The 24,801-nt window shown below is 38.7% G+C and overlaps 1 protein-coding gene across 3 annotated transcripts in view; it reads left to right on the forward strand.

Annotated features, from left to right (window-relative positions):
* RUNX1T1 (RUNX1 partner transcriptional co-repressor 1) overlaps positions 1-24,801 on the forward strand; it is a 114,171-nt gene that overhangs the window by 14,353 nt on the left and 75,017 nt on the right. The window contains exon 2 of one of the 3 annotated variants that reach the window (XM_083822983.1): positions 6,115-6,287. The exons of 1 other annotated variant lie outside the window; for it this stretch is intronic. In XM_083822983.1, coding sequence (XP_083679109.1) covers positions 6,200-6,287 — 88 coding nt within the window. In that variant the 5' untranslated portion in view covers positions 6,115-6,199. Of the gene's footprint in view, positions 1-6,114; positions 6,288-19,332; positions 21,221-24,801 lie in introns of those variants that run through there. One more of the 3 variants, XM_083822985.1, reaches the window with a different exon arrangement.

Here is a 24,801-nt window from a genome sequence, read left to right on the forward strand (position 1 = left end):
TTTAAGGCAGTTATCTACTCCAGAAATTTCCAGATAAGTGTACCGTTACAGTAAGTACCAGCTACAGTTGTTTTAGTTTTAAGAGTGAGTCAATGTATAACTTCCCTTACAGGTTTGAGATGTATTGGCCCCATCCTCTTCCCATGAAATTCTTGGGGAGGTTTTGGTGTTAATTTTTTTTTTTTTTTTAAGTCCCGGCCTAAATTTTCCCTTCTCCTGTAGAGCTATTATTGGCCACTATTGTTTTTATTATCTCGTAGCTTCTCTGGGAAGAGAAGGATGGGCAGGACCTCAGTGACATTGCCAGAGCAAGTCATCAGTGGCCGTGCCTGCTCCCCAGGAGGTCACAGGAAGCAGGTGGCTGTGTTAATTGTCCTTGCTCCCAACTCTTGTCCTTCCTGGAGGCAATTTAGAAGTGGTCAGGAAGTGTCAGGCCTACTGTGTCCCCCCAGGTTCGCTACCTCATGCATTCATAATAATTTGAGGTATGTGCCAGGCAAGGGAAACTGAATAGGAATCTCTGCTGTCCTTCCTCAGTCATGTGGCTATCTGGCTGGAAAGCCTGAGAACTGTGACTGCAGAGTATGTGTGGGGCTGCAGGTGAAATCCAACAAAATACCAAAGAATCCTTTTTTTTTTTTTTAAAAAAAAAAAAAAGATGAGAAGATATTTCCTTAACATGTAGTGTCTTCTTTCGGGTTGCTGACATAGAAGTCCTATACAACAAAACTACAAAAACTCACTGGGGGCATGAAATATTTCTGGAAGTGTTCACCTGCTTTTATCTGGTGAGTGGAGGATAGGGAATGTAAATGCTTTCTCTGCTTAGGCCACTTGGGTTTTAGTGCTTTTTGTTGCAACTGTACTGTCGGTATTCTTGGTCCCAGAATGGCTTCAGAGCCGTGCTTTGGAAAATCAGTCAGGGTCCTGCTACTTCAGATGAGCTGCTTCTTTAATACTTACTTGATTTTAGCAGTGAAGACATCAACATAGCTGAGTGTCTCATTGCAAGTGTTGCACCCGATGCTGTAAGCCAGGTTTGAGCTACCAGTAATATTTCTGTAAGTGTCTTCTGGAACGTATCCACTCACGTTGGAAGTGACGTGAGTTGAGTAATAAATATCATACTAGTTATTTGTCTACCATATGCATTTGGGAGGAAAACATAGATTCTGCTCAGGTGTACTTTTGGTTTTACTGAGACTACTTGCCTAAACAAGGTGGGCTGCAGAATTATGTGGCTGGTGAATCATACTGGTTTCTGAATCACTCTTACAAAATATCAGCCTGAAATATGAAAAAATAATGAGCACGTTGTGCTTGAACTTGTACCTTATTTAAAGAATAACATTTTAAAGCAGAATATTTTGTAAAGTGTTCATTAAAAATGACTTGCAATTTTGTTCTATCAAATCCATTGTACCAGGAAAAATACCCCCTTCAGATGGGAAAAGGTATCAGTGTTCCTGTAAAAATATCTGATTTTTATCCAGCTATTTTCTGAGGGTTTAGTCTCCCTTTTCTCCTGTGCAAGAAGATCAGCTGACAACAGCAGCAACCAAATCATGTTTGCAGCTGGGCAATTACAGTAGACCCTAAGATCTGCGACTGTCAACCGCAGATGCCTTCAAAGTTCTGTTTTTCTTCCATGTGGAAGTCGTTGGCATGGAACAGATGCCTTCATTTTGGAGAAACCAACCTCTGGATATAATTGGTTCTCTCTTGTCTTGTCCTCTAGGGACAGTCTCTCACAGATGAAATTAGATGAGAAAAAAAGACACAGGCACACACATACTCACACATGACATGAAGCAAAGAGTTTGCAGGATCTCTGTTTTGTCACATGGACAAAAAAAAAAGTCTCTGTTTTACTGCTGAAAGATTTGGCTCCATTTTTAGCACTCTACACAGATGATGATTATGCTATCGGAAAAACATGCATATTAAAATATATATATTGGCCCAAGTTTGTTATTAATCTAGGCATGTTTATTTAGAAGTAAGACAAGCACATCCAATCCATATTACTTTAGAGCTAATTGTTGAATTCTGCCCTATCTATAGATGTTGCAGTCTCAGAAATTTCAAGTTAAATGGCAGAGTAGATGGATGGTTTAAAAAAAGTCTAAATTTCTGTTGCAGTGGTAGAATCAAAGTGTTTTCATCAGCTGGTTCACTAGTTGTTAACACAGGAGGAAAAAAGTGTGCAGCAAGTAGTTCACTTCAAATCTCCCCTAGAATATAGGTATTCAGTTGAGAAAACACATTTACAGGAATTTTGGCACAATTAGTCCAATGAACACCTGTGATGAGCCATTGCTGAGAGCCTTGTGATAGGGTACTTAGGAGAGTCTCTCCTCCTACTGCCAGTATCTAAAATGGGGCAATGGTGAATGGCGTTAAAGGCTCCAAGAGAGAGGAGAGTCTGCTTAGCATGAGCCTATCTAAGGCTTTTGTCTCCCTGCCCGTGGAAGAGCTACCAAGTCAGTGCAGTTTATGCTAGTCAACTGTTGCATTAGTTATGATTAAAACAAATTTGTACCATCTTTAGGTTGTCTCAGTAAGCTCAGTTGTGACCTTTGACAGTTCAGCCAGCACTGCATAAAGAGCTGCGGTGCTCTTGGGCAGAGCGGGGACATCCAGGAGGGTCAGAGATCATCAGGAGGTGACCAACCACTGCTGCTCCCTGAGAGCCTGAAGTCCCATCATCTGAGTGTTTTTTTCTTTCTTCAGTTTTATTTCCAAGCATAAGCTTTATATATATATATATAGCAGTTTAATGTGAGAGTCCAGTTCAATCACCAAATGTAAAATTTATCTGGGCAACTGGGTTGGTTGAGGAGCTATAGGACTGCAGTATCTTGAAGATGCTGAGTCTACGCAGCAGTGTAGGTCCTGCTGGTAGAGTATCAGTAACCTGAATCCTGAACTCCATTTTCAGATTTTAATGACAATTTCTATATTTTACAGGACAAGTTTACTACTACTATAGCATTTCCATCTCCAAAAGTTGAACAGAATGGTTACCAGCAATGAAAATGGGCAGGAGTTATCTTGGTCTACCTTGCTTGCTAGAATGCAAGCTGTGTTTCAGCTACCTGATGTAAATACATTGCTGGAGTGTGCTGTGGTCCTTTTTTGCCACTGACACCCATGAACCATATGGGTGGAAGACATTCACTATTGACTTCCAGTAGTTAGAAGGCCTGGAGTAAACTGAAAGTTTTGTACTGATGACTTCTTAGGTTTTATAAAGGAGTAGGGAGTTTCTTTCTTACAGAACTCCGCTTCTGATTTGCAGAACATGAGTGCAATGGTGTGCTTTTAGCATTGTATTTCTGAAGAACCACATATTAAGGGAAAAAATTTAACCAGAGAAGTGCTTAGGTGATGAAGGGATTTCTGGCAGTAACTAAGAAGTGTAATAATGGTTGATTTCTTTTGAGGCTGATTCTGATATTTGTAGTCTTTACATCCTATTAATTCCTTGAAAGATAAGCTGATACAAGAATGATTTGCCAGGGCCAATGGCTCTTCTTAAAATCTTGGCTCAGGTTATATCCCCCCTTCTCTCCATACATAAGATAAAAGCACTGTGAATATGAGGTTAACTGAATTCAAATAGAAGACTCTCTCGAGTTATTGCATTCCTTAGAAAATAAATACATTTCTCATATGGTTGAGATTGATCAAAAAAGTATTCTGTATGCCAGTGATTACATTCCCATCTGTGATTAAGGTTTTCTGTCTGCATCTGGTTTTCACATTATATTTCTGTAACAAGAATCCTTTATATGGCAGAGTTCACTCTCTGTATTTTCTATTAGCTGCAGCTTGAACTACTGCACGGATCGCAGATTTACACATGTGGTTTTCATTACTTCATACCATTGAGAAAAAGTAATATTTGTTTGGGAAAGTATGTTTTTCAAAATTTCCATGGTAATACAACATGTTGATCCTTTTTTATAACACTCTTGTAAGACTACAAATTGTTTGAGGCATTCTACTTTCAGTGAAGTTCAGACTTTAGATGATTTTGCATGTACATTCCAGCAACAACAACAGTTTACAAATCAGGAAGCAAAAATGCATTTAAAAGAGCAGATTACTGTCGAATGGGTATAGCAGAATGCATCCATCACTTTGGAAAATGTGGCATATAGAGAAAATGAATCTGGGGCTGAAACAAAAGATTAGTAAGTTAAAAGTGATGTCTCCATTGTAAAGTGGACCACAGATGGGTACATGTCTAATTTCTTTTGAGTAAGAACTTATTTTTGTACAGCAAGAGATTTGAAAATCTTTTACGTTCCATGAAGAGGAGTATGCTGTTCAGTAGATACAAATAGTGAATTGTTAAATGTTATATAATTTAACATATTTGATCACAATTATTTCTGGTGGCCAAATTAGCAAAGGTTAACAAAACATGAATACATCTTTACAGATGGCTGCTGTGTGTAATTCTGAATCCAAAATATGATGTTAATTTAATGTTCCACTGTAAATCCATATTTCAACCAGGTTGTGCTATCGTCACTCAGTAGAAAACCTAATATTTAAATGATCTCAGTGAAATTAATAGGGCCTCTTGGTCAGTGAGGTATTTTTCAGTTTTGCTAGTGGCATGAGTTTATGGCCATAAAAATCAAATTAAACAATAACAGCAATTTAAGGAATGTTGTATGCATTTATAGAAATGTAATGTGTTATGCAAAAGTCTGGAGATTTGGAAAATACTGAATTCATGATAAGGCACAACTGCAGGACAGTTTTTAATGCCTGCATGTGTACATGGCGACAACTACAGAATTAAAAAAAAAAAAAAAAGAAAGAAAAAAAGAAAAGAAAAAGAAAGAAAAGTAGTTATTGCACCCAAGTGGAGGAGTCTTCGTTATATTTTGGAGATTATTTCCCAAATTCCAAAGGTGATTGTGTCATACTGAATGCTTAACAGTTGTTGCCAAATGCTGGGTACAGTCCTGCAGTCCCTGCTTGCCTCTTGGTTTCGCTGAAATCAATAGGACTTTGGCTCGGGCCAGGGCTGCAGAGAAATGTCTGAGAACGACCACATTAAAGAAAACAGGACTTCGTGGTGAAATCCTTTGTCCTCTAACCTTAACTTTAGCTTGGGAAGGTTTGTTTTGGTTTGAGGAGGGTCCTTTTTTGTGGGAAGGATTGTGATTTCTAGCATCAGTATAAATGTGGTCTTTTGAAAACGCCCTCGGGCGATACATTTTTTGCAGCATGATCTAGCCCAGGAGGCAGCCCAGGCTGGGTTCTCAGATGCATGCAGCTGCGGCCAGATCCTTGTGCATGCTTAACTTCATGTCCTGAAATACCTGAATAGTGGATGCAGATTGAAGCATGTACATAACTGTGTGTGCCTGGCTCTGAAAACCTTTCTGCCTTGACATAATTATGAATCCCTGAAAAGCATATTAATGTCTTGGAAAAGCTGACAGCGCTGTAATATAGACTCGTGCTAATGACAAAGTATTTGTGTAACCCAAATAAACAGGTTTTGTAGGTGTTGGAGTGGGAGAGAAATTGCCTTTACAAAAGTGGGAGGGTGATTTGTAAATATATTGATACCTTTTTGATCTGTCTTTGTTTAAATATGTTTGCTGTTATGACTTACAAATTAGTATAGTGTTGTGTAATTGCAAGGTCTCTATTTTTAGTAACCATGTTCACTTAATAAATGATTCTCTAGAGCTTCTGTTGAACCAGGTAAAGTATATAATATTTTATATCGTAAGAATGTGTTTAAAACCAATCATTTTTACAGAATTAGTTAATAGGTGTTTTCATGGTAGAATACAGGCTGCCCTTACTCTGTTGCCCTTTATATGCCAACTATTTTAAATGGGCAACTTATGAAACAGCCTTTGTCGAAGGATTAATACAGTGTTAAAGTACTGCCTTACATTAACTAAGAAAATGTGGGTAATTGATTTAGAATGATAGCGTTTCTGTCTTCCCTTTTTATTTAAAAGACTGCTATTATCATGCAAATGAAGGGGTGTGGTACTTCAAACTGTCTGTGATATGTGCTTTTTTTTTTCTTTTTCTTTTTCTTTTTCTTTTTTTCATTTGTTGTGTCAATAGAAAAGATTGATCTCTGGGCTGGTGAACATAATATCTGTCCCAGTCAGAAAAGGAAAGAGGAAATTAGCAGAGCGATTGGTGGAGAATGATATCTGTCAAAAGAAACACTTGGAGAGCACTGAGTTTAGTGATAGGTGACTGCCGGAAAAAAGGGAACTTTGAATTTTGTCAAGGTAAGGAACAGAAAAATATTTAATTTTGTAATGTGCATACCTGTTAGAAGTTATTTTTAATGACTGTACCTTGCCTTGTAAACTGTAATTTAAACAGAAATCTTTGCCTTTAGCCTCCAAAGAGTCTGCCTAAATCAATCAAAATGTTGTCGTCAGTTTAATATCACTGAAAGAGCACAGCAATAACAATATAATTTCTCAGTGATGACTTTCCTAAAATCTTCCTTATCTTGTAAATACACGTATGTAAAAATTTTAACTATGTTTATTGTATTTTTGATGCCATAGGTGCTTTTCATCTGGCATATAAATATTACTTGGCTGGGCTGTAAAAATCATAAAGTTCATTTTACTGCACTGTGAATTGGAACAGTATTTGCAACCCGGTTAAGGGACAGTTTTAATCATGTTGGCAAAATGGTTGTGTTTGTTATTCAGAGAAGGCCTCTGGTAAACTCATTGCATTGGGAATCTGTGATAAATTTAGTTGAGATGATATTGAGGATTAATACATCCGTTTCTTATGTGCAAAGATTTTTACCATAGTTGAAAAGTAAATCTGTTATGGCAGAACAAAACCTCTCCTTAACTTACGACTGTCATTCCTGTCTTTACTGGAACTACATTTTTTCTCCTAAAATGGTGTGTCTAGATAGCAAAAAACTACTAAACTGATCTTCAGTGCTTTCCAGCACTCTTGATACTTTCTTTTTCAGTGTTGGCCCAGTTTGCCTCTGACACAATTTTGATAGAGCATGATATCAAAATAAAGCAATCAAGAAGCCTGAGTTCTCTAGGCTCTGCTCCGGTTTGTTTTAAAGGCAACTCAAACCTGACTGTAAGTCCCTCGTCTCTCCACCCTGCTTGGGGTCCCACGGTGCTGTGTGGGTGCAGTGTTGCAAGGAGATGGAGCGCAGCTCGGGGTGCTGGCAGGAGGCTCTGCCCATAGCTCCAAGGCACGACTCTGGAGCTGAGGCACTGCACATTTTTGTGGATGTACTTAAAAAAAAAAATCAAATCCTATTAAAAATAAATTTGCATTCCATAATGAGTTCCTAGCTTATTTTAAAACAAGTCAGTGCATCTTTGTGATCTTGCTATACATGGAGTGTGAAAAAGAGTGAGTATTCTTTGCAGAGGTTCTTGTTGCATTTCTATTTTGCTGATTTGACAGTGTATAGCTTCTGACTGATTCTCCTCCTTGCTTCTATCTACAGTCTATTTTTCAAAGTGCAAGTGTACCCCATATGGGTAGTTGTTGGTTAGTTTCTTTTGCAGTGTAGATCTTCATGAAGGACTGAAATATAAATAAATGTAAAAGTAAATATTTCATGCCTGAAGCATGCAGTGCTGGCATACTAATGGGACGTTTATTGTGGTTTATTGCTGTCAGAGCATGTGCAAGATAATGGAAATTTTCTACAACTTAGAAGAAAGGCGTGTTTTCTAATACTGATCATTTTTATTAGAAAGAGGGAATGAATATGACTGAAACTCACTTCATCATTATAAAGCCCAAATGGTCTTGCGTCGTACTACTGAAATATTCATAAATGGGATTGAACAGCATGTTACCTGTCCTGTTAACCATGGAGCAGATTAGGCTGCCTGTATCACCTGAGTGCAGGCACATCTTCACCATTTAAAAGTCATTGTATACTAAACAATTCCCTTCCCTGTGCAGCCCTATCACAGCATAGCTTTATACCAAAATAAGCATATCCTCTTTGTAGCACAACTTATAGAGTTAACCATATTGTATAATTTTCACCTTGGTGATAAAGATGATCCAAAACTGTTTTGTAGCTATTCTATAAAAGAGATGGCAATGTGTGGTGGTAAGCAATTGTTAGATCTTTGGGCATTCCCATTTAGAGATTTATTTGGAATGAGGTGGCTGAGTAAGGTACCTAAATCTGGATGTATGTGTTTGTCACACATTCAAGAATTTTAGTCTTAAAGCTCCACGCTGAAATTTGGATGAGTGACTCGAGAGATGTGCCCAACACTCTTATATATATCTTTTGAAATCCAATGAAAAGCTTCTGTTCTGTTACCCCAGACAGCTTTGCCCTATATATTATAGCAACTTTCAGCCCACTTCCATGGATGGGTTGGCAGACAACTCCATTTCAAATGACATGGTGAAGCATTTAGGTTTCATTAAAAACAGGTAGGTCAGAGCTGAATAACTGTTCTCACAGAAATGCCTGAAGTCATCATTTAATATGGACTTTGTTGTACCCAAGAACATTTGACTTACTATTTGAAACCAGAATGGAATAAAAGGCAAGATAAAAGGTGGTTGAACCTATTGCTTCCTTGAAGCATTAGGCTACCTATGTTTCTGTGTTTCCTTTCATGCATCCTCACCCATGTTTTGCTATTGCAATGTCTTCTTTCCTTGGTTTCCTTTTTTTTATTTTTTTTTATTTTTTAATTTATCTTTATGCCAATTGTTTGCTTACTTACACATCTTAAGGAGTACAACTGAAGTAATAACACCCCCCTTTCTACCATAGAACAGATGTAAAAGAGTTCTTGGGGACGAGTGCATTATAGACACAGGATTGTCACTACCCAGCTCACAATCAGATTTTCGTCTGTTCATGTGGCGCACACCTGTGGCTGGCTGGCATTGCTCTTGATTGGAGTGTGAGAGATCTTAATGAAAAACAAAGCTCGGATGACAAGAAGAGACTCCACGGTGCACATGGGTTACTTCACACATCGTAAGAAAGTGAAATTCTAAATCTGCTGGGCTTGAGGTGAGGGAGTGAGTATGAGCAACTCTGCAAAGAGAACCAGGGCCCTGCTTATTGCTGTCTTGCAAATAATGTGTTTTTCTCAGTAGGTCAGGTTGATTTGGAACAGTTGAGAGTGGTGGCCGTTTTCTTCAGCAAACTCTCTGAGCAAGTAAGAAAATACTGGGCAGGGATCCAGCTTCTGAAGTACAAAGAAAATAACCTATAATCTATATAAAATGCTGGCGGATGGGGAAGGGAGGAAATTTACAGAGAATAACTGAGTTTGAGAACAGCTATGTTAAAAGCAGAGTATAAGAGTTTGTGTATGACATTTGTATTTATTTTAATGTGAAAAATGCAGTCTTTGAGACGAACAGACTGCAAACTCTCATAATAGGATATATTTATTAGTAAACTGAGACAAAGCACTTCAGTTGAAATTCCCTTTTCAAAGTGAATTTCTGAGTTTGCAGAGTTTGGTTTCCCTTTTTTTCCCTCTTGGTGATGTGCTGTGGCTCTGATAACATTAATGGGCTTTGCCCCACATGGAGCATCGAGTGTATTGTACCACTGCTCACTGATCCCAGGTCAGTGTGATGCGTGAAATCAATTTATTTGAATCTCTTTGCCTGTATAGGAATTTGGCGGCGTGCCAGTTGTTTTCATTTAATGTTCTTTGTGTTGAACACAGACAAGCAGGCATGCTTTTGTGCTCCTCTTTCTTTTGGTCTCTCTCTCGCAGCCAATATTCTATTCTGTGCATTTTCAGAAGAAGTAAGAATATGTTACCTTTTTAAAATCATTTTGTCTAAATAGCATTTAAAGAGCATAGAAACTAGGTCAGCCAGGGAGCAGCCTGTATAGGGCTTTCACAGAATATAGGTGGTAACACCTGCCTTCTTCTCTTTCTTAAATTTTGGAAAAAAGAGAGAGGAGACACGGATTTATTTCTCTAATAACCAATTTTATGATTTAAATCATCTGGTCAAACAAAGACTCTCCAACGATGCTTAAATCAGAATATTTTTTTAAAGAAGTGAACATCTGACGATGGGTTGGATGAATCAAAAAGACTTTTCAGAATCTTCTTCATTTTCAGTAATGACCTCAACGTAAGCATTAATTTGGGAATCCCTTGTCTCATCCTGCACTCCTGCCTGCCCGTTCCCCCTCCCCCAGTTAGCTCACTGTTGGAATGGCTGCCAGAAGAACAGCTATCAGAAAGTAACCATTCCTTTCCTTTTTCCTTCTTTGTGTGGGGGAAACGGCGAGGCATGTGGAACAGAGCAAGTAATTTCACCCTTCTTAAATAGCAAAAGGAGTAGACAGCAGCAGTGCGTATTTCCAGGCGGATTTGTTTTAGAGCTTGGCATTGGGAGAGACGGAGAGCGAGAGTAGAGGACTCTGTTGATGCTCCAGGCAGTTCTTGCGGAAGTTGATATGCAGAAGCATGGAGCCGCGGCGCAGGGGTCAGACTCGTACACATCAGCCCCGTTTCCTTGTTTAATTACCTGAAGAGCAAAACATCCAGGCTGAGAGTGTGTGAAAATCCAGTATCTCGAGCAGCAGTTTGCCGCTCTGACATCCTGCAAGGCCAGCCCTGTCTGTCCGCAAACGTCAGGGCTGGTTCCTGACAGCGGGCTATCTCTGCCGGGCCTGGGTTCCTTCCATTCAGGAGGCATTGTGTGGAAGAGGGTTTGGTCAGGAATTTGAGGTTCCTGCCGGTTCTTCCAGCCTGGACAACGGTGTGACAGATAGGCCTGATTTTTTTTTTTTTTTAAAGAATAATAATAAGGCTCTTTTTAGTCTTTTCCTTGTAATTCTGGCATTGGTATAATACTGACTGAAACAAAGCAGGTTAACCCTTTCATTTCCGAATCAACATATTTTCCTTTGATACTTTAGTGTTCTCTTTTCCCTTTCTTAACCTCTTTTATTTTTGGAGGTAAAATCTTCCAAGGAGCAAGTTCTTTTGGACTTGAGTTTATGCTATGCTGCATATAAAACAAACTTTTGAAAATGTGAAAAACTTTTGCAGTTATTGTTAATGTAATCATCATACTTGGCATTTTAAATTTCTCATTTTCAGCATGCTTGGCAACATTATTTTTATTCATCCCATGGCATAAAACCAAGGCAGTGTTTGTTTTGGCACGGCCTATTAAAACAGCGGTGACAGCTATCAGCACTTCCATTATTTTTATTCATGTGATTTTCTTAGGTGTCCAACTTTGCGTTCAGCTTTGAAATATTGAGGTAGAGTGGGTTATAGCCCTTGCTCATAGCTGCTGTGCGTTGAGGTAACTCCCTGCGACCGATGGATTTTTCTCTGGGCAGAGCCATGAGCGAGGCTCTGTGAGCCACATTGGCCTCAGGTAGAAAGTCCTCTTTGGGTGTAAAGTTCCACGTTACAAATGAAAGATACTGAAAGATAGACAAAAGTATTGAATGGATATATATATTCAGGGAAAATTAAAATATGACTTCTTGTTTGAATGATAAATAAAGAATATAACTTTCTTGGATAATTTTAATTGCCTAGTTTGTAGCATGGGGCTGTAAATAGTTGTATTGGCAGAACTTAAGGTCACAAGGTGCAAGCAGTAGAGGGAGGGGACACTTTAATCTGGCTTTGCAGCAGAAGTCAATGCAGCATGTGACTGTTGCCTTTTATCGTTGTGGGCAGAAGCTGGTCCAAGAAAGATCTTTGTGGTTATAGGAGTGGAGAAGAGAGAGAGCTGAGAGTTAACTATGCTTTCGTTTTCTTTTGCACTAAAGGCTTTCAGTCCAGTCTGCAGAGTTATGCCTGTACTTGTGAAGGACTTTTTCACTGCTGATGGTTTCATTTACTTTTTAGGTGTGATCAAAATTGTTCAAACAGTAGCTTAAATTTTCCCTGCTAGTATTTCATTAGAATTTTTTAATAAAGATTTAAGGGCGCACTCTTCTTGCACACAAATATTAACAGCCATTACCAGGAAAGGGTTTATAGGGGACTCCTCATTAAGAGAATGTGCCCTTCTGTGGGCATCTGCAGCTGTGAGTAAATGATAGCATAATGGGACCAAAAGAGTCATTATGATCTATTGTGCTACTAATCCTCCATCTAAGAAGGATTTGCAGGGGATGGTGCAACAAAAGAGCTGTTACAGTGTATCAGATCGATAATCATGATCTAATAAATTCTTAAATATGTACATAATCCTCCACCTTTTAGAATCAGGCCCCTTTTTCAACATGAACACCTATGCTACTCTGGTGTAAAGGGACCTTTAAGTAAAAGTGAATCACTTAAACTTGCTGTTTTAAATCCCTTTATCCTGTCCTACTGTAAAGAAGCTATAGTTTAAATAAGAATCGCTTGTATCTATAGGATGAAAAAAGATGGTTTATGCACTCTGATCAGTGTCATCTTCCTACAGAGTTTGTATGTGTACAGAAAATGATGTGTTGGTATGAGAGCATATATGACTTTATACTAATACTAATTCCAGTGTGTTACGCACCTTTAAATTTTGTAGAGTTCATAATCTAATGAAGTGGCCATGACCTAGCCAACCATTGCCCACCACAAACAGCAGTGCGGGAACAGTACAGTCCATGGACTTATGGTGACAGCAGTAACCACACTGTCCTTCCCCCAACCCGATGGGTGTCCAGCTCCTCTTGGAAAGTGGCAGAAAATGATGGTCCTTAATGCACAGTTGCCACCTCCAAAATCCCTCAGAGATAATGGTTTTAAATCAGCATTCTCTTTGAAACTGGGAAGAATATTTAGTTTGGGCATCTCTGCGAGTCTCTATTGTGACAATCTTGCTTAAGGAAAGTTCTCATAGATAGTGAGTCCCAAGCTGGTTTGGGCTGTGTTAAAACTGGCACCTTGCGCCGTGCCCAGGCACTTACTGCTGCTCTTTGCAGATGTTCTCCTAGTGTGAAGTGGTGTAATTTGCTCTTGGTATGAAATTCCACTTCATAATCACCTCTGCATTCTTCTCTTGCTTCCCTTCTGAATGGCTACAGCTAAGCACCATGCGGAGTACAACACAATTAGATAAAATTAAATGATATTTAAAGGCCTGTGTTCCTAAAGGCCCCTCCCTGTTCCTAAAGGAACAAAGATTTTGTATTTTGATTTCCCTTAGTTGGTATGGGATTCATCTGGGTCTGACTAAAAGCACAAATCTTCCGTCAGTCCGTTGTGCATCCAAGGAATGCAGTATGCTTTCTCTTCAGATTGCACAACATTTAGTGGATCACGTTTTGTAGTGGAAACTGAGTGGTATGTAAGATGGTCAGGAGACGGCCACAGGATCGAGAACGTAGGGGTAGGAGTGATGGCAGAGAGAAGACGGGACGCTGAGCTGGAAAATGAGACAAAAATGTGTGGGAAGGTGTAACAAAGGAAACAATGGAAAGAAGAAGGAAATTTCTTCTGTGAAAATCAGTACCTTCCCTTTGTCACTCACAAGCAATAATGCTTTTCCATCATTAAGGGTTAAATGAGTGTGTACTGATTCAGCTGTCTTTCTAGACACTGAACTGCATCAGAGCAGTTAACTTTTGGTGATACTGCTTTCCCATTTTAGCAATTACAGGGTCTGCCAGTGGGTTGTCCTATTATAACTGTGAGAAGACTCATCCATAACCACTTCTGTTAAGACTTAATTTTCTTCATGTAAAAGGTGCCCCCTGCCTTTATGCCATTAGACCTTCTCCTTCATCAGGGAAACTTAAAATATTTGATGAGGAAGTGGCTTTCTCACCTGGCTCTGGAAAGAAAGTAGTTTAAGTGGGGAAATAATGTTTAGCTGTCATAGATCTGCTCAAATATTTATTTATAGTCCTCATTCATTGCACTTTTGAAATTACTCAGTGGTTGACTGATGTAATACTAAAATAAAGGTATTAATAGTAAACACCAAACGTATTGTACAGAGACACTGCTGTGATGTTACTGGCGCTACTATTTATATAAACATACAACAAGACACACAGAATGGCCTGGTTTCCTGCCCATTATAGTGGAGGTCAGCGTAAAGATTTTGCTGTCTGATGTAAGACTTAAGCTTTATTTTTAGAATGCTTATCAGCTTGTTTTATAAGCACATTATCTATATATTGCTGAATAAATATGCATATATAATATATATGTATGTACATATTCTGAATAACAACTTTGTTGAATGATGCTATTTTCTAATTTAACTTTTAAAATAATATTTTATTGAATAATGCTATTCTCTAATTTCACTTTCTTTGAATGTATCTGATGACTATTGTGGTTTGTAAATCTGTATTGGAAGTGCTCAGCAACAATAGATTTGTATCAAGGCTTCTTTGAACAAAGCTCTTCTATGATTATAAATGGAGTAAATAAGTACAAGCTGATCAATATATGACAAAAGGGTAAAGGAGGGAGGTCAAGAGGTAAGAATGTTTCCATATAAAACACTTTTTTTTTCCCTGTTGAAAATGGCAGTATGAGCATAAATAAATGTTGTGTATTGCTGTGTATTTGCTCCACCTGGTGGATTTTCCTGAAAGTGTTTTTAATGTTTGCTAATAAGGGGAAACTGTCTTTAATTAAATACAAAACATAGCACCAAAAGTAAAGATGGCTTTTTAATTTAGTGTAGCAATAGCATTTCAAAAGGCAGATTTGGGAAAGAAAACGTTAAAATTAGATATTTCTTTTGGCCACACTCGGTCAGTACAGTAATCTCCATAAATGTGTAGCATTCCCAAGCAATTACTGGTAACAGTTTACTCTTGGACTCATCTAGAGATTAGTAATTAAAAAGTCCAATTGTGTGGCTCGTGGGGCTGTATATGATCAGGGAAAGTGAGGATTTGCCATGTATCCCCCTCAAGCTGCCCCACAGACAGCAAGTCTTGAGCCCCTCTGGTAAGAATTAGCAGTGCTATTGGAAAAAGAGAGTTACTGCACTGAAGTGTTAGAGCTGTACATCAGCATAAAATCTGTCTGTTATTAACCTAGCTTTGCAAACATTGTTTTCTTTGGAATTCTTAAGGACCCGGTTATGCTTTGATCATCTCATTGTTCTCCTTAGGTTATTTTTTTCCTTTAGAGTGTAATGGCTCCCTAACAGAAGGTGAAGTTTAGAAAATAGTGTCTCCATATGCAAGGGATTTGGAGACCTTTTTATTGTCTTTAAAAATGTCATTCATAGCCCTCATTAGCATTTATTGTTGCAAGCGTACAAGCAGAAAATGTGAAATTGGTATGTCATGAATAGCTCCACAGAGCTCTAGAGCCCTGAAATTTTGCCTGCAGTGTGGTGTGGGGCAGGCATTGAGAGAAAGCTGTCCAGATGGCTGCCAGCACAGAGCAGAGCTGCAGGTTTTTGTCTCTGGTGCTGAGAGGAGGGAAAGTTCACTGGAGCATACGCTATCACCCCTTGCGTTTTAACAAAACTAACTCGCCATCAGTCAAAATGGGGAGGTGGTGACATTGAAACAAAAGTTTTCAATATAATGTAACAGTCCTTGTCAAATGAATAAAATATGTTTAGTTAGTGTCACAAATATTGACATGTTACAAAGAAAAATGCAAGGCACGAATTTATGGCTAGTGGTAGATCCTCTTTCACACAAATATGCTCTCACATTATCTTTATTATGAAAATCCTATGCATTGAAAAGACATTGATTAGAGGTCAAAACTAGGGTTAATATACTACAGCAGGAGGAGTTTCCCTACCCATGTTAAACGAGCAAACACTCTGAGCTTCAAGTCAAAAGCAACTGAATGCTTGAACACCCCCTCTTTATTTTTTCCTTTATTTATTTTTCTTTTTAATCTTAAAATATGACCCTGTTTCATCTGGACCAGGTATTATCATCCAGGTATCTCTGGGTCACACCAGCTGTGTTCTTTCTACTGTCAGTGAAATGGCATCTTTAGTATTTTCTTGTGTACTTTCAGAATATCAAATAGGTATCATTTTTTTCAAAGTGCATCAGTGATGTTTATGCTTAGATGGTGTAGTAATTTCCTTCAAATAAAAACAATGATAAAAATTAACAGTCAATCATAATTTACTTTGCCCACATTGTAGCAAATACCTTATTTAATAAAAATGCAAGGGGAAGCTTGTTTTAGCTCAGATCAAGCAAAGGAAATAGACACCACAGCAGGTACATACATACGACAGTGTCCACGTGAGAGTTTTACTAAAATGCACACGTAGAGTAAAACAGCATGCCTTCTTTAAGGACTGAAGCCTGTGTTGGCCCTCCCATTCTGAGTCAATTAATTCTCAGTAGACCTATTCTTCTCTTAGCATAGATCTTTATATATAATTTTCATTGTTTTAAAACCTGAAATACACCTGAAATGTCACTGGGATTTCTGACAGCTTTCAATAAGAAAGATTTTTTTGGCATTCTGATAAAAAAAACAATGGGCAATCCAGTTTGCCATGTTTGTCCCATTGCCAAGGGTGCTTTTTCTTAACAGATGATTTGAAATCCTTTGTAGAGGACTAATTTCTGATTATATGGATGAAATAATATAATTTAGTGCTTTATCATCTCCAATGGATTTAATTCAGTATTCCTTTAGTTATGACTAGGTGTAACGTGATGAACAGTTTCTCTTAGACAACCAAGAAAGTTTTCTTCCCAGCTTGATAACTACAGCTTTAAGATATTACGTATTTGTGTAGGTAATCTCAGTTAGTCTGTTTCACAGAGCTATGTATGTTTTAAAGGTCCCATTTGTCTTTTTTTTCCAAAGTCCAGAAAACCTTGCCAATAAGGAAATGCTTAGGGAAATGTTTAGCGTTATCTGGCAAATGTTTTGTGTTGCATGTATTAAAAGCTACTGTTACAGATAAGCACATATTTCCTTGGAATATTTGAATTCTGTTTCCCAGTGAAGAAATAGAAAAGAAGTTTATAAAGAAGTGCTTTTCTTTAATAGGTTCAACCCTTTTGCGACAGTGCAGTAGAAACAACAGAGGGTAGGTGCAGGGCCACAGAAAAAGTCACGGTCCAGATAGTGCCAGTGTATCATAGGTAGACTACTGTTGCATCACTGGCATCCAGAAATTAGCGAGCATTTCTGTAGAGGTTTTGCCTTTGCTGTACTTTGGTTTGACAGTCAACTGAAGAAAGTTAAGAAAACAACCAGAAGTAGTCGTCCCCGTCCCCCCCATCAGCTCTACAGCTCACACATTAGGTGGGTTTGCCCTGTCAGTGGGATGCCTTAAGAAAACACTAATAGCTTCCAGCTGGGTGGAAAATCAAAACGTTTGGGGGCTGACAAAACTAGCAGATTTGAATTTGAAAGCCCAGCTAATGCCTCCATTTTTATTTACCACTCGCCCATAAAAGATTATTTTCCAATATGTCAGCCTCATTTGGTGGCCAGTGGTCTGAAAGTGAGAGTGGAACAAGCAAGCGGGGAAATCTGGACATTAGTGAGTCCGCCCTTTCAAGCTGGTGTGCCACTTTGTGGAATGGCCTCTCCTCAGGTTGGGGGGGTCCTAATGACCATTCATCAATGCTCGTTGACTGATCATTGAGTGCCTTCTCATTCAGTTTATCAAGTCTTGCACATAAAAAGTCAGAATAAGCATTATTCAGCTTTGTTAAAGCCAACTAGGAGTAAAATGCTCCATTTGAACCCATTTTGCCCTTGGTTTTTCACTTTGTTAATGCAGTCCTGCTTAAATGAGTGCTTTTATTGGGTCGGTTAGAATATCTGAAACTATTAATTCTCTTGTATTGAATAGCTGGTGGCAGGCCAGAGCAGATGGGGTAGAAAACTATTTGGTTGGGTGTATTGCTTTCAATTAGGATCAATGAGGTTTCAGCTCCTTTGAATTAACTCACTTAATACCCACTGTGTGAAGTCACAATGTATCACAACAGTCTGCTCTAAGTCGAGCGGGAAGTTGAGAAGTCCTACAGAAAAGCTTTGAGTTAAATTCTTCCTTCACTGTTAATAGAGACCTTTCATTAACTACAGATGCATTTCAGTGGACTTCCAGTCCCTGTTATTAAGCTAGGTTTAAGCAAAAGGCAGTCTCTATACTTTTAAATAGTGATCATTTGGAATTTCTCTTTTCCATCAAAGCAGTGTAATAGCACCTTTGTATCACCCAGTGCCTAAAAATCATTTTTTTGAGGGGCAACTATATGAACACGGAGACTTCTGCCTACATTTACTCATTTCCAAAATTAAAGGCGTTGAGGATTGTTTAAAATGATTTCATCAAGTCTTTTGAATGATTGACAAAGGAGCTGATTCCCACTCAGCCACCCAGGAAGGCGTAACGTAACGTACAGTGTAAAGGAGCTGCCTGAAGGTTATCTTCTGGATTTTTCAGTCTTTATGTATCCCTTTCATTTTGGTGTTACACATAATACCAACTCTTGTGGTAGAGCAGATTTGTTCATATGTTAAAAGCACTACGTTTCCTTTTCTCGGGATGATGGAAGTGGAGAATGAAACTGTTTTACAGAATGGACTGTCCATCCTCTCTTGGCCTGCTAAAATTTCAGGACTGGTACAAAAACTGTTATAGCAATCTTCAAGTGACTGCTATAAAAAAGGGGGTGGGGTGGGGAGAGAGAATAAATATCCACAGATATTTATTCAGGGAGGACTGCCAAATGGGTTGCAGCCTGCCTCAGTGTATTAAATAATGAGAGGGAAAAACTATTCATGCAGCTGGCTGCTTGAGAAAATGCTGAAGTAGTCTCAGATGCACAGGCATTCTGTGAGCCCCTTCCACCAGCAGACTTCTAGGTGAGAATCTCCAGGGATACAGGTTTTGTTGACGTGGATCAATTTAAATGGCAATTACTGTAGTCAGATAACAGCTTAAAAAGGCTTTTTACACACAGAAAAGATGCATAATCACACAGCATATGGAAGTTCAATTTCATGAGCTGTGGTCTGTGGATTTACATTGTACTGATATTAAGACCTACTTTTAAGAGTGAATATTGTTCGGTTTTATTAAAATGCGTCATACCTTTGACACGTTACTTTCTGCTCTAAAGCTGATTCAGGCTGCGTCTATGTTGATGAAAGGTTGCATTTCCAACTGTGAAAATGTTTTTCCTTTCATGTAGAGTACGGCATTAAAAAGAAAAGAAAAACAACACAGCAAATACAATACTAACTGACTGGTTTTAAATAGTGCATCAAATAATAAAACAAAAAGAATGCTAAATTCTTTCAAGGCCTTGGTGGCACAGACTTTGATTGTCGTTCTCTCCATTTGCTCCCTCATGAAAGCACTCTGCCATGGAATTGTTTTCAGGTTGCGGTGGTTCTCTTCAGCTGTCCGACACGAAGATCCATTATACATTACAGAAGATATCTGATCAAGATGAAGAAAAGACCTTCCTCAAGTGGAGGTGCAATACCTTGTTAGTACTGGAATATTTACTGGGGGGAGAGGAGCTGCTTGTTTGCTTCCCTGAACCCCCTGAATTTACCAGTCCTGTGGAGGCTCTTTAATCAAAGGGTGGCACTTGGACAACATTAACAAGTTATTGTGGAAATAGCACTAAATTAAGCGACTCATTAGTTTCAGGTCAGAAATATTCATGAGTCCAGACTGGATATTGGAGGTGTTGTTATTTTGGCTTAATTTTACATGTGTTCTTTCCTAAGTGGATCTTTATCAGGCTCTGTGGCAGCTAGAGGAAGGGAAAGGAAGGCCTGAAAGCAGGGTTGTTTCTGCATATTAGAGGCAGAAGACGGCATAACACAAAATCAAGGGATGCATAAATAAGTACAAAAGGATGAGTCTTATGCTGACAAGAATGCAGCCTCTGAAGATCTGAATGAGAATCACTGGTTTCCTGTATGGGTTTAAAGATATACTGAGAAGGCAGAGTCGAACCAGAATGCACGAGCTGATTGCTGGAGAAATGTTGGTTCCTAAAACAGAGAAGGCTTTGCAAGTGCTGAATTGAAGGGGAGTTTTAAAAAGAAGATATTTTTCCCTGTGCCTGGAATTCTGTGCAAGGCTATACGTGCTACAGAAGGCATGCGAGTCAGGCGTATGTTTCTCCTAAGAGCCAAAGATGTTTTACAAAGGACTAAAGAGGGACTGCTGAGAAGAAAATAGCCAGCTTTAGATAAAGCACTATAACAAAGACTTGTAGTTTTATGTATCATGGTGTCCATTAAAGCTTAATAGGGAAGAGTGCATTGAACCTAGCCAGGCATACGTTATTCATGTGAAGGATAAACATTTAAGGGGTGTGCAAAATCAGAAATTGGGAGGACATGATTGTTTAGCTTTTGAAAAAGCTTTACAGGGAAGATTTTGTTTTCATCCCCCATGGATCACCATGCAAGGTAAAGGAGAGTAAGCTGCAAATGTTTGGAACATATCAATGCAGGAATCCCAGGGGGTTAAAAGCACTATAGTAAAATAAAAGTGGTCTGCTTTCTAAGTGTGTTCTATTTTACACATACTACTGAGCATCTGAGAAAGGGAGTGATTTTGATACTCTGTTCACTATAGTAAAATAGCATAATAATGAAAAAAGTGTGGGGAGGGGGGAAAAAGGAGGGGAGACCCTCCAGTCTATCACCGTGCAGGTTTTGAATTTCCAGCTAAATAAACAAACATAGTCCTATGGAGTTCAAAATGATGGCTGTTAAAATAAAGAATGAATTTGTTTCCACTTTTGGCGGAGAGCTGATTCGAAGAGGTGCTTTTCTCTAATTGCCTTCAGCGAGAGAAAGGGTTAACTTTTAAAGAAAAATGAATAATTCAGTTTTTAGCTTATCACTCTGCATTTTACTTTCTATTCTTCGGTCATCTGGAACTTGGTGTGAAAGGTAGAGTAAAAGGAGTCAGCTGAGGGGAGCCAGGGTTGTGATAATTTGCACACACATCCCTGTCATTGTTCTGCCTGAAGAGACAGGGCTGGGTTCAAGGCCACATGTGCTCCTGTCATCATTCACATTTCTGCTCCAAGTGCAATACAGAGTGTCAGCTCTCCATCTGTCTTTGCCTGGCAAACGCACGCGCCCAGCATCCTGCCTCCAGCTACGCTGCCACAGCCAGCTCCGATGGCCCTCCTCGCTTCTCCCTGCTCATTCCAGAACAGGAGGCACTGAGCCCTAAATAAGCTTGCTTTTAGGAGAGAGCCATTTACAGTGTGGTATATTTTATCCAAGGATGCCTGGTGAGTTAAAATTATCACAGCTCTTTCGCTTGTAAATGAGGAAACACTAATTGTTTTTTGATAGTATTTTTTTTTTTAATATAGATGGAGATTTGCAAGCAGATACGGGGACGGAGTGCTTGTGGATGCTAATTCTGTTGTGTATGTGTTTGGGGGAGGGGAATTTGTGCGAGGAAACTGCCAAAGATGCTACTTGCAGCAGGACTGGATGTTTCAATGCAAAGGGATAGAAATAGCAGAAAGTCACCGTGTCTGTGGGTGCAGGTCTCTGCTCGGGTGTTATTTTAGTGGAGAGAAAGACAGCTTTGGTCTGGCTTTCATGACTGTCAGCTGTACCTTGAATCTGCAAACATTTTATCGATGGAGATCATTTGCAGCATTCAGCTATCAGCTGAAACGATCTCTTTCAAAAGCTGTTTTATGTTGGAGAAGTGAAAGAGATTTATAAAACACATTCTTGCAGCATTGTCCTAAATTGCAGCGCTTAACTGTCACCGGGCAGATCACTGAAATATGTTAATACAAAATAAAACAATGAAAAAAATCTGCTGAATTAGAGAAATTGCTGCAAAGCTGGAAATTTTAATAGGTTGGTTTCCTCAGGAAAATATTATCCTTGGATCTTAAGATCACTTGTCTAATTGATAAGTGCTATTGCCAATGAAAACATTGCTTCTCTGCAGGGTGATTTGTCTGAGGGGTTTTGTGAGATGCTTGACCACGATGGAACGGATTGAATTTGGTGTGTTTTGTTTGTTTTCTCTTTCGGTAAGGACTGAACAGAGCCATGTGCCTGATTATAACAGCCTATGTCTCTTGATAAAAAAAGACAGGGCTCGAGATCCTACAGCTGGCTGGTTCTTGTGGATTATTTGGGTAGGACAGGCAGAAGAGGCTATGCTTGATCACAGGGAGTCTGTACACCTCGCAGATGGTGTTTTGAAACAGTATCTGCCAGTTTGCTGCAACCACAGTTGCATGTAGGTATTGCCAGTTGTTTGAGGAATGTTTTCCTTTTAGGATTTTTCTACATGGTCATACCCTACTGCTGGTATGTTTGCTGATCCTCTGGTTGAAATAAGAAAGTGGGCTCTGTTTGCTTTTAAGCACAAGGCTAAGAGGATTTATATGGTTGAAATATGGGCAAATTAATTTGCATAGATAACAACTGAGGACTATGAAAAGGTCAATTTAACCCTTTAAATTTAAAATTTGATTTGCATGCATTATATTCTTGGGAATGTGGTCTTCATTAGAAATATCATGGTAATTCATTAATTTGGAAAACTGCATTCTGCATAATGTGGATCCACTGACATTTTCTTTGTATTTTTATGAAACTATTTTTCTTGTGCAGTTTACTAAATCTGTGTTTTATTAAGATATTTGAACATCCTGAAATGACACAGCCCTGTCAGTTTTGATCCTTGTGTGTATTATTTGGGGATATTAGCAAACAGTATTGGAATGCCTAGAGTGGAGGTTTTTGTAAGCCTATTAAGCCTTTGGCATTTAAATTACTTAATCTACCTGCTGGTTAAAATTTCATGCATCTTTAATCAAAATGGCACGCGCCACACTTGAGTATGTATACCCTTATCGATACTCGTTAAGCTTTACCATTAAATAGATGTTTAATTTCCAGCATTCTCTTAAAGCAGTAGCAAGCAAGAAGTGTGTTTTAATGTCAGCTCTGAGTGTTAGAAAACCTTGCACTTGGATACAGAGAATACACTAACAGCTGTGACTGGGAGCATGTGCCAGAATGGAGATACTTGAACAGATCTGACACTTGGCTATTTTTGACACCCATCTGCACTTTTTTACTCTCCTCTAGGATGAACTGCCTCTCAATCTGTTCACAGCATATTTTAGCCCTTTAATATTGTGGCGTTGGTTTTTTTCAAATGGGCATTATTAGCCATCTGGGGCAGATTTTGTATTTTGAAAGTAAGCACATTATGTACAGAAGATTAAAAGGATGTGTATTTTTATGTAATCTGATATTATGTCAGTGCCTTTTGTGTATGTGTGAAGTCTTGATTTCAGAAGCATCCCTTTAGCAGTTGTGATATCCAAAGTCCTTCTAATTTTGGAGAAAGAACAGGAAGTAATAAAAATGGGTTCTGGTTTATGTGTAGTGATAACATTTCTACACAAAGTAAATTTGCTCTTCAAAGCCAAACCGTTCGTACTGTTATAATTGTGATTGGCCACTCACCTTCTCACTTCCCTGTGACTAAAAAGCCAGGGCAGAAAGGCTTGCTAATGAAACACTGTAAAAGCAATTCAGATCTCTGCTAAGGCACTGCTGCAACTCTGAGAAAAGTCTATAGAAAGATAATCCTGTTAACATGAAGCTGGCAGTAACCAAGTTAACCGTTTCGTCATTCTGTTTAGTGAACTCGAGGAAGTGCTTATCTCTAAATAATTGATGTTGGGGGAACAGTGTTCACATCTAATCCCATATACCAGTTTGTCTGATTACTGTTTTCTTTTTTTTTTTTTAAAGAACTGTTTATTCCGGACTTTATTTATGAAACATTACAAATCTATCAGTCATTTTATAGTACTTTCAAAGAACAGATGTTGGCCTACAAAATGCTTTATTATTGCCCATGGCAGTATTCAGCATGGTTTCCTTAAAAGGACAATCAGTGATCACAGTCATTGTGGCCCAGAAATAATGCTGCTCTTTCAGAAGATGGCCTGGTATTAGGTCAGACCACCCTTTCTTTACTTCTGCTCTCCAGATGTGGCTGCAACTTTTTTTTTTTTTTATTAAGTTCATGTTTCAAAAAAAATGGGTTTGTTTTCAAAATCTGGTTTTACTTAAGATATCTCCATCCTGGAGTGCATTTCATAAATTGCCCACATATTTTTCTTAGCAGAGAACTTAACTGGCTGTAATTTTTAACACATGGCCACATCATGTGATATTTTCAAAACATTTGCACATAGCTTTAAGAAGGTCCCAGCAGAAATGATCCATCATCTCACAGCCAGCCCATTTCTTAACAGCATATCTGCATTTTCCATTTAGCAGAGCTATATATTATTAGCTTACATTTTGGGTAGTAAAACAGTGCATTGCTGATTGTAAAACATGGACTTTATTATCTGCTGAAAATTGATTTGGCATTTATAGCCACTGTGTACTAGACTGGCTTTCTGGTTTTAACATTAGTGCTTGCAAGTGATGATTTGTTTAAAGAACAGAAACAAAATTGCCATGGACATAACTGTTAGTGTCCTAGTAACTGAACATTTGGGTTATCCACCTGTTTTTTAAATACATGCGTCTAAATGCTGTTATACAGCAAAAGTCTCCTCTCAGTCCATTAGCTGACTTGTTCTGTTTTAAGTTGCAGTTGCTATGCTGTTATATTAGGACAATTCTGTGTCTTACAAAACAAGTTTCCTGCCAAACAGGGAAAATGTGTCTGGAAATACTTAAGTCCGAGTGTTAACCTTGCATCATTATTCCAGTTGTCCTACATAATGACTTTATCTCCTTCAGGATTTGGATAGGAGCGAAAAGCTCCTTCTTTTAGAGGACCGTGGGTCACTAGGTTCCTCAC

Source organism: Anser anser (assembly GCF_964211835.1).
Source record: "Anser anser genome assembly, chromosome: 2".
NCBI classification, from domain to species: Eukaryota; Metazoa; Chordata; class Aves; order Anseriformes; family Anatidae; genus Anser; species Anser anser.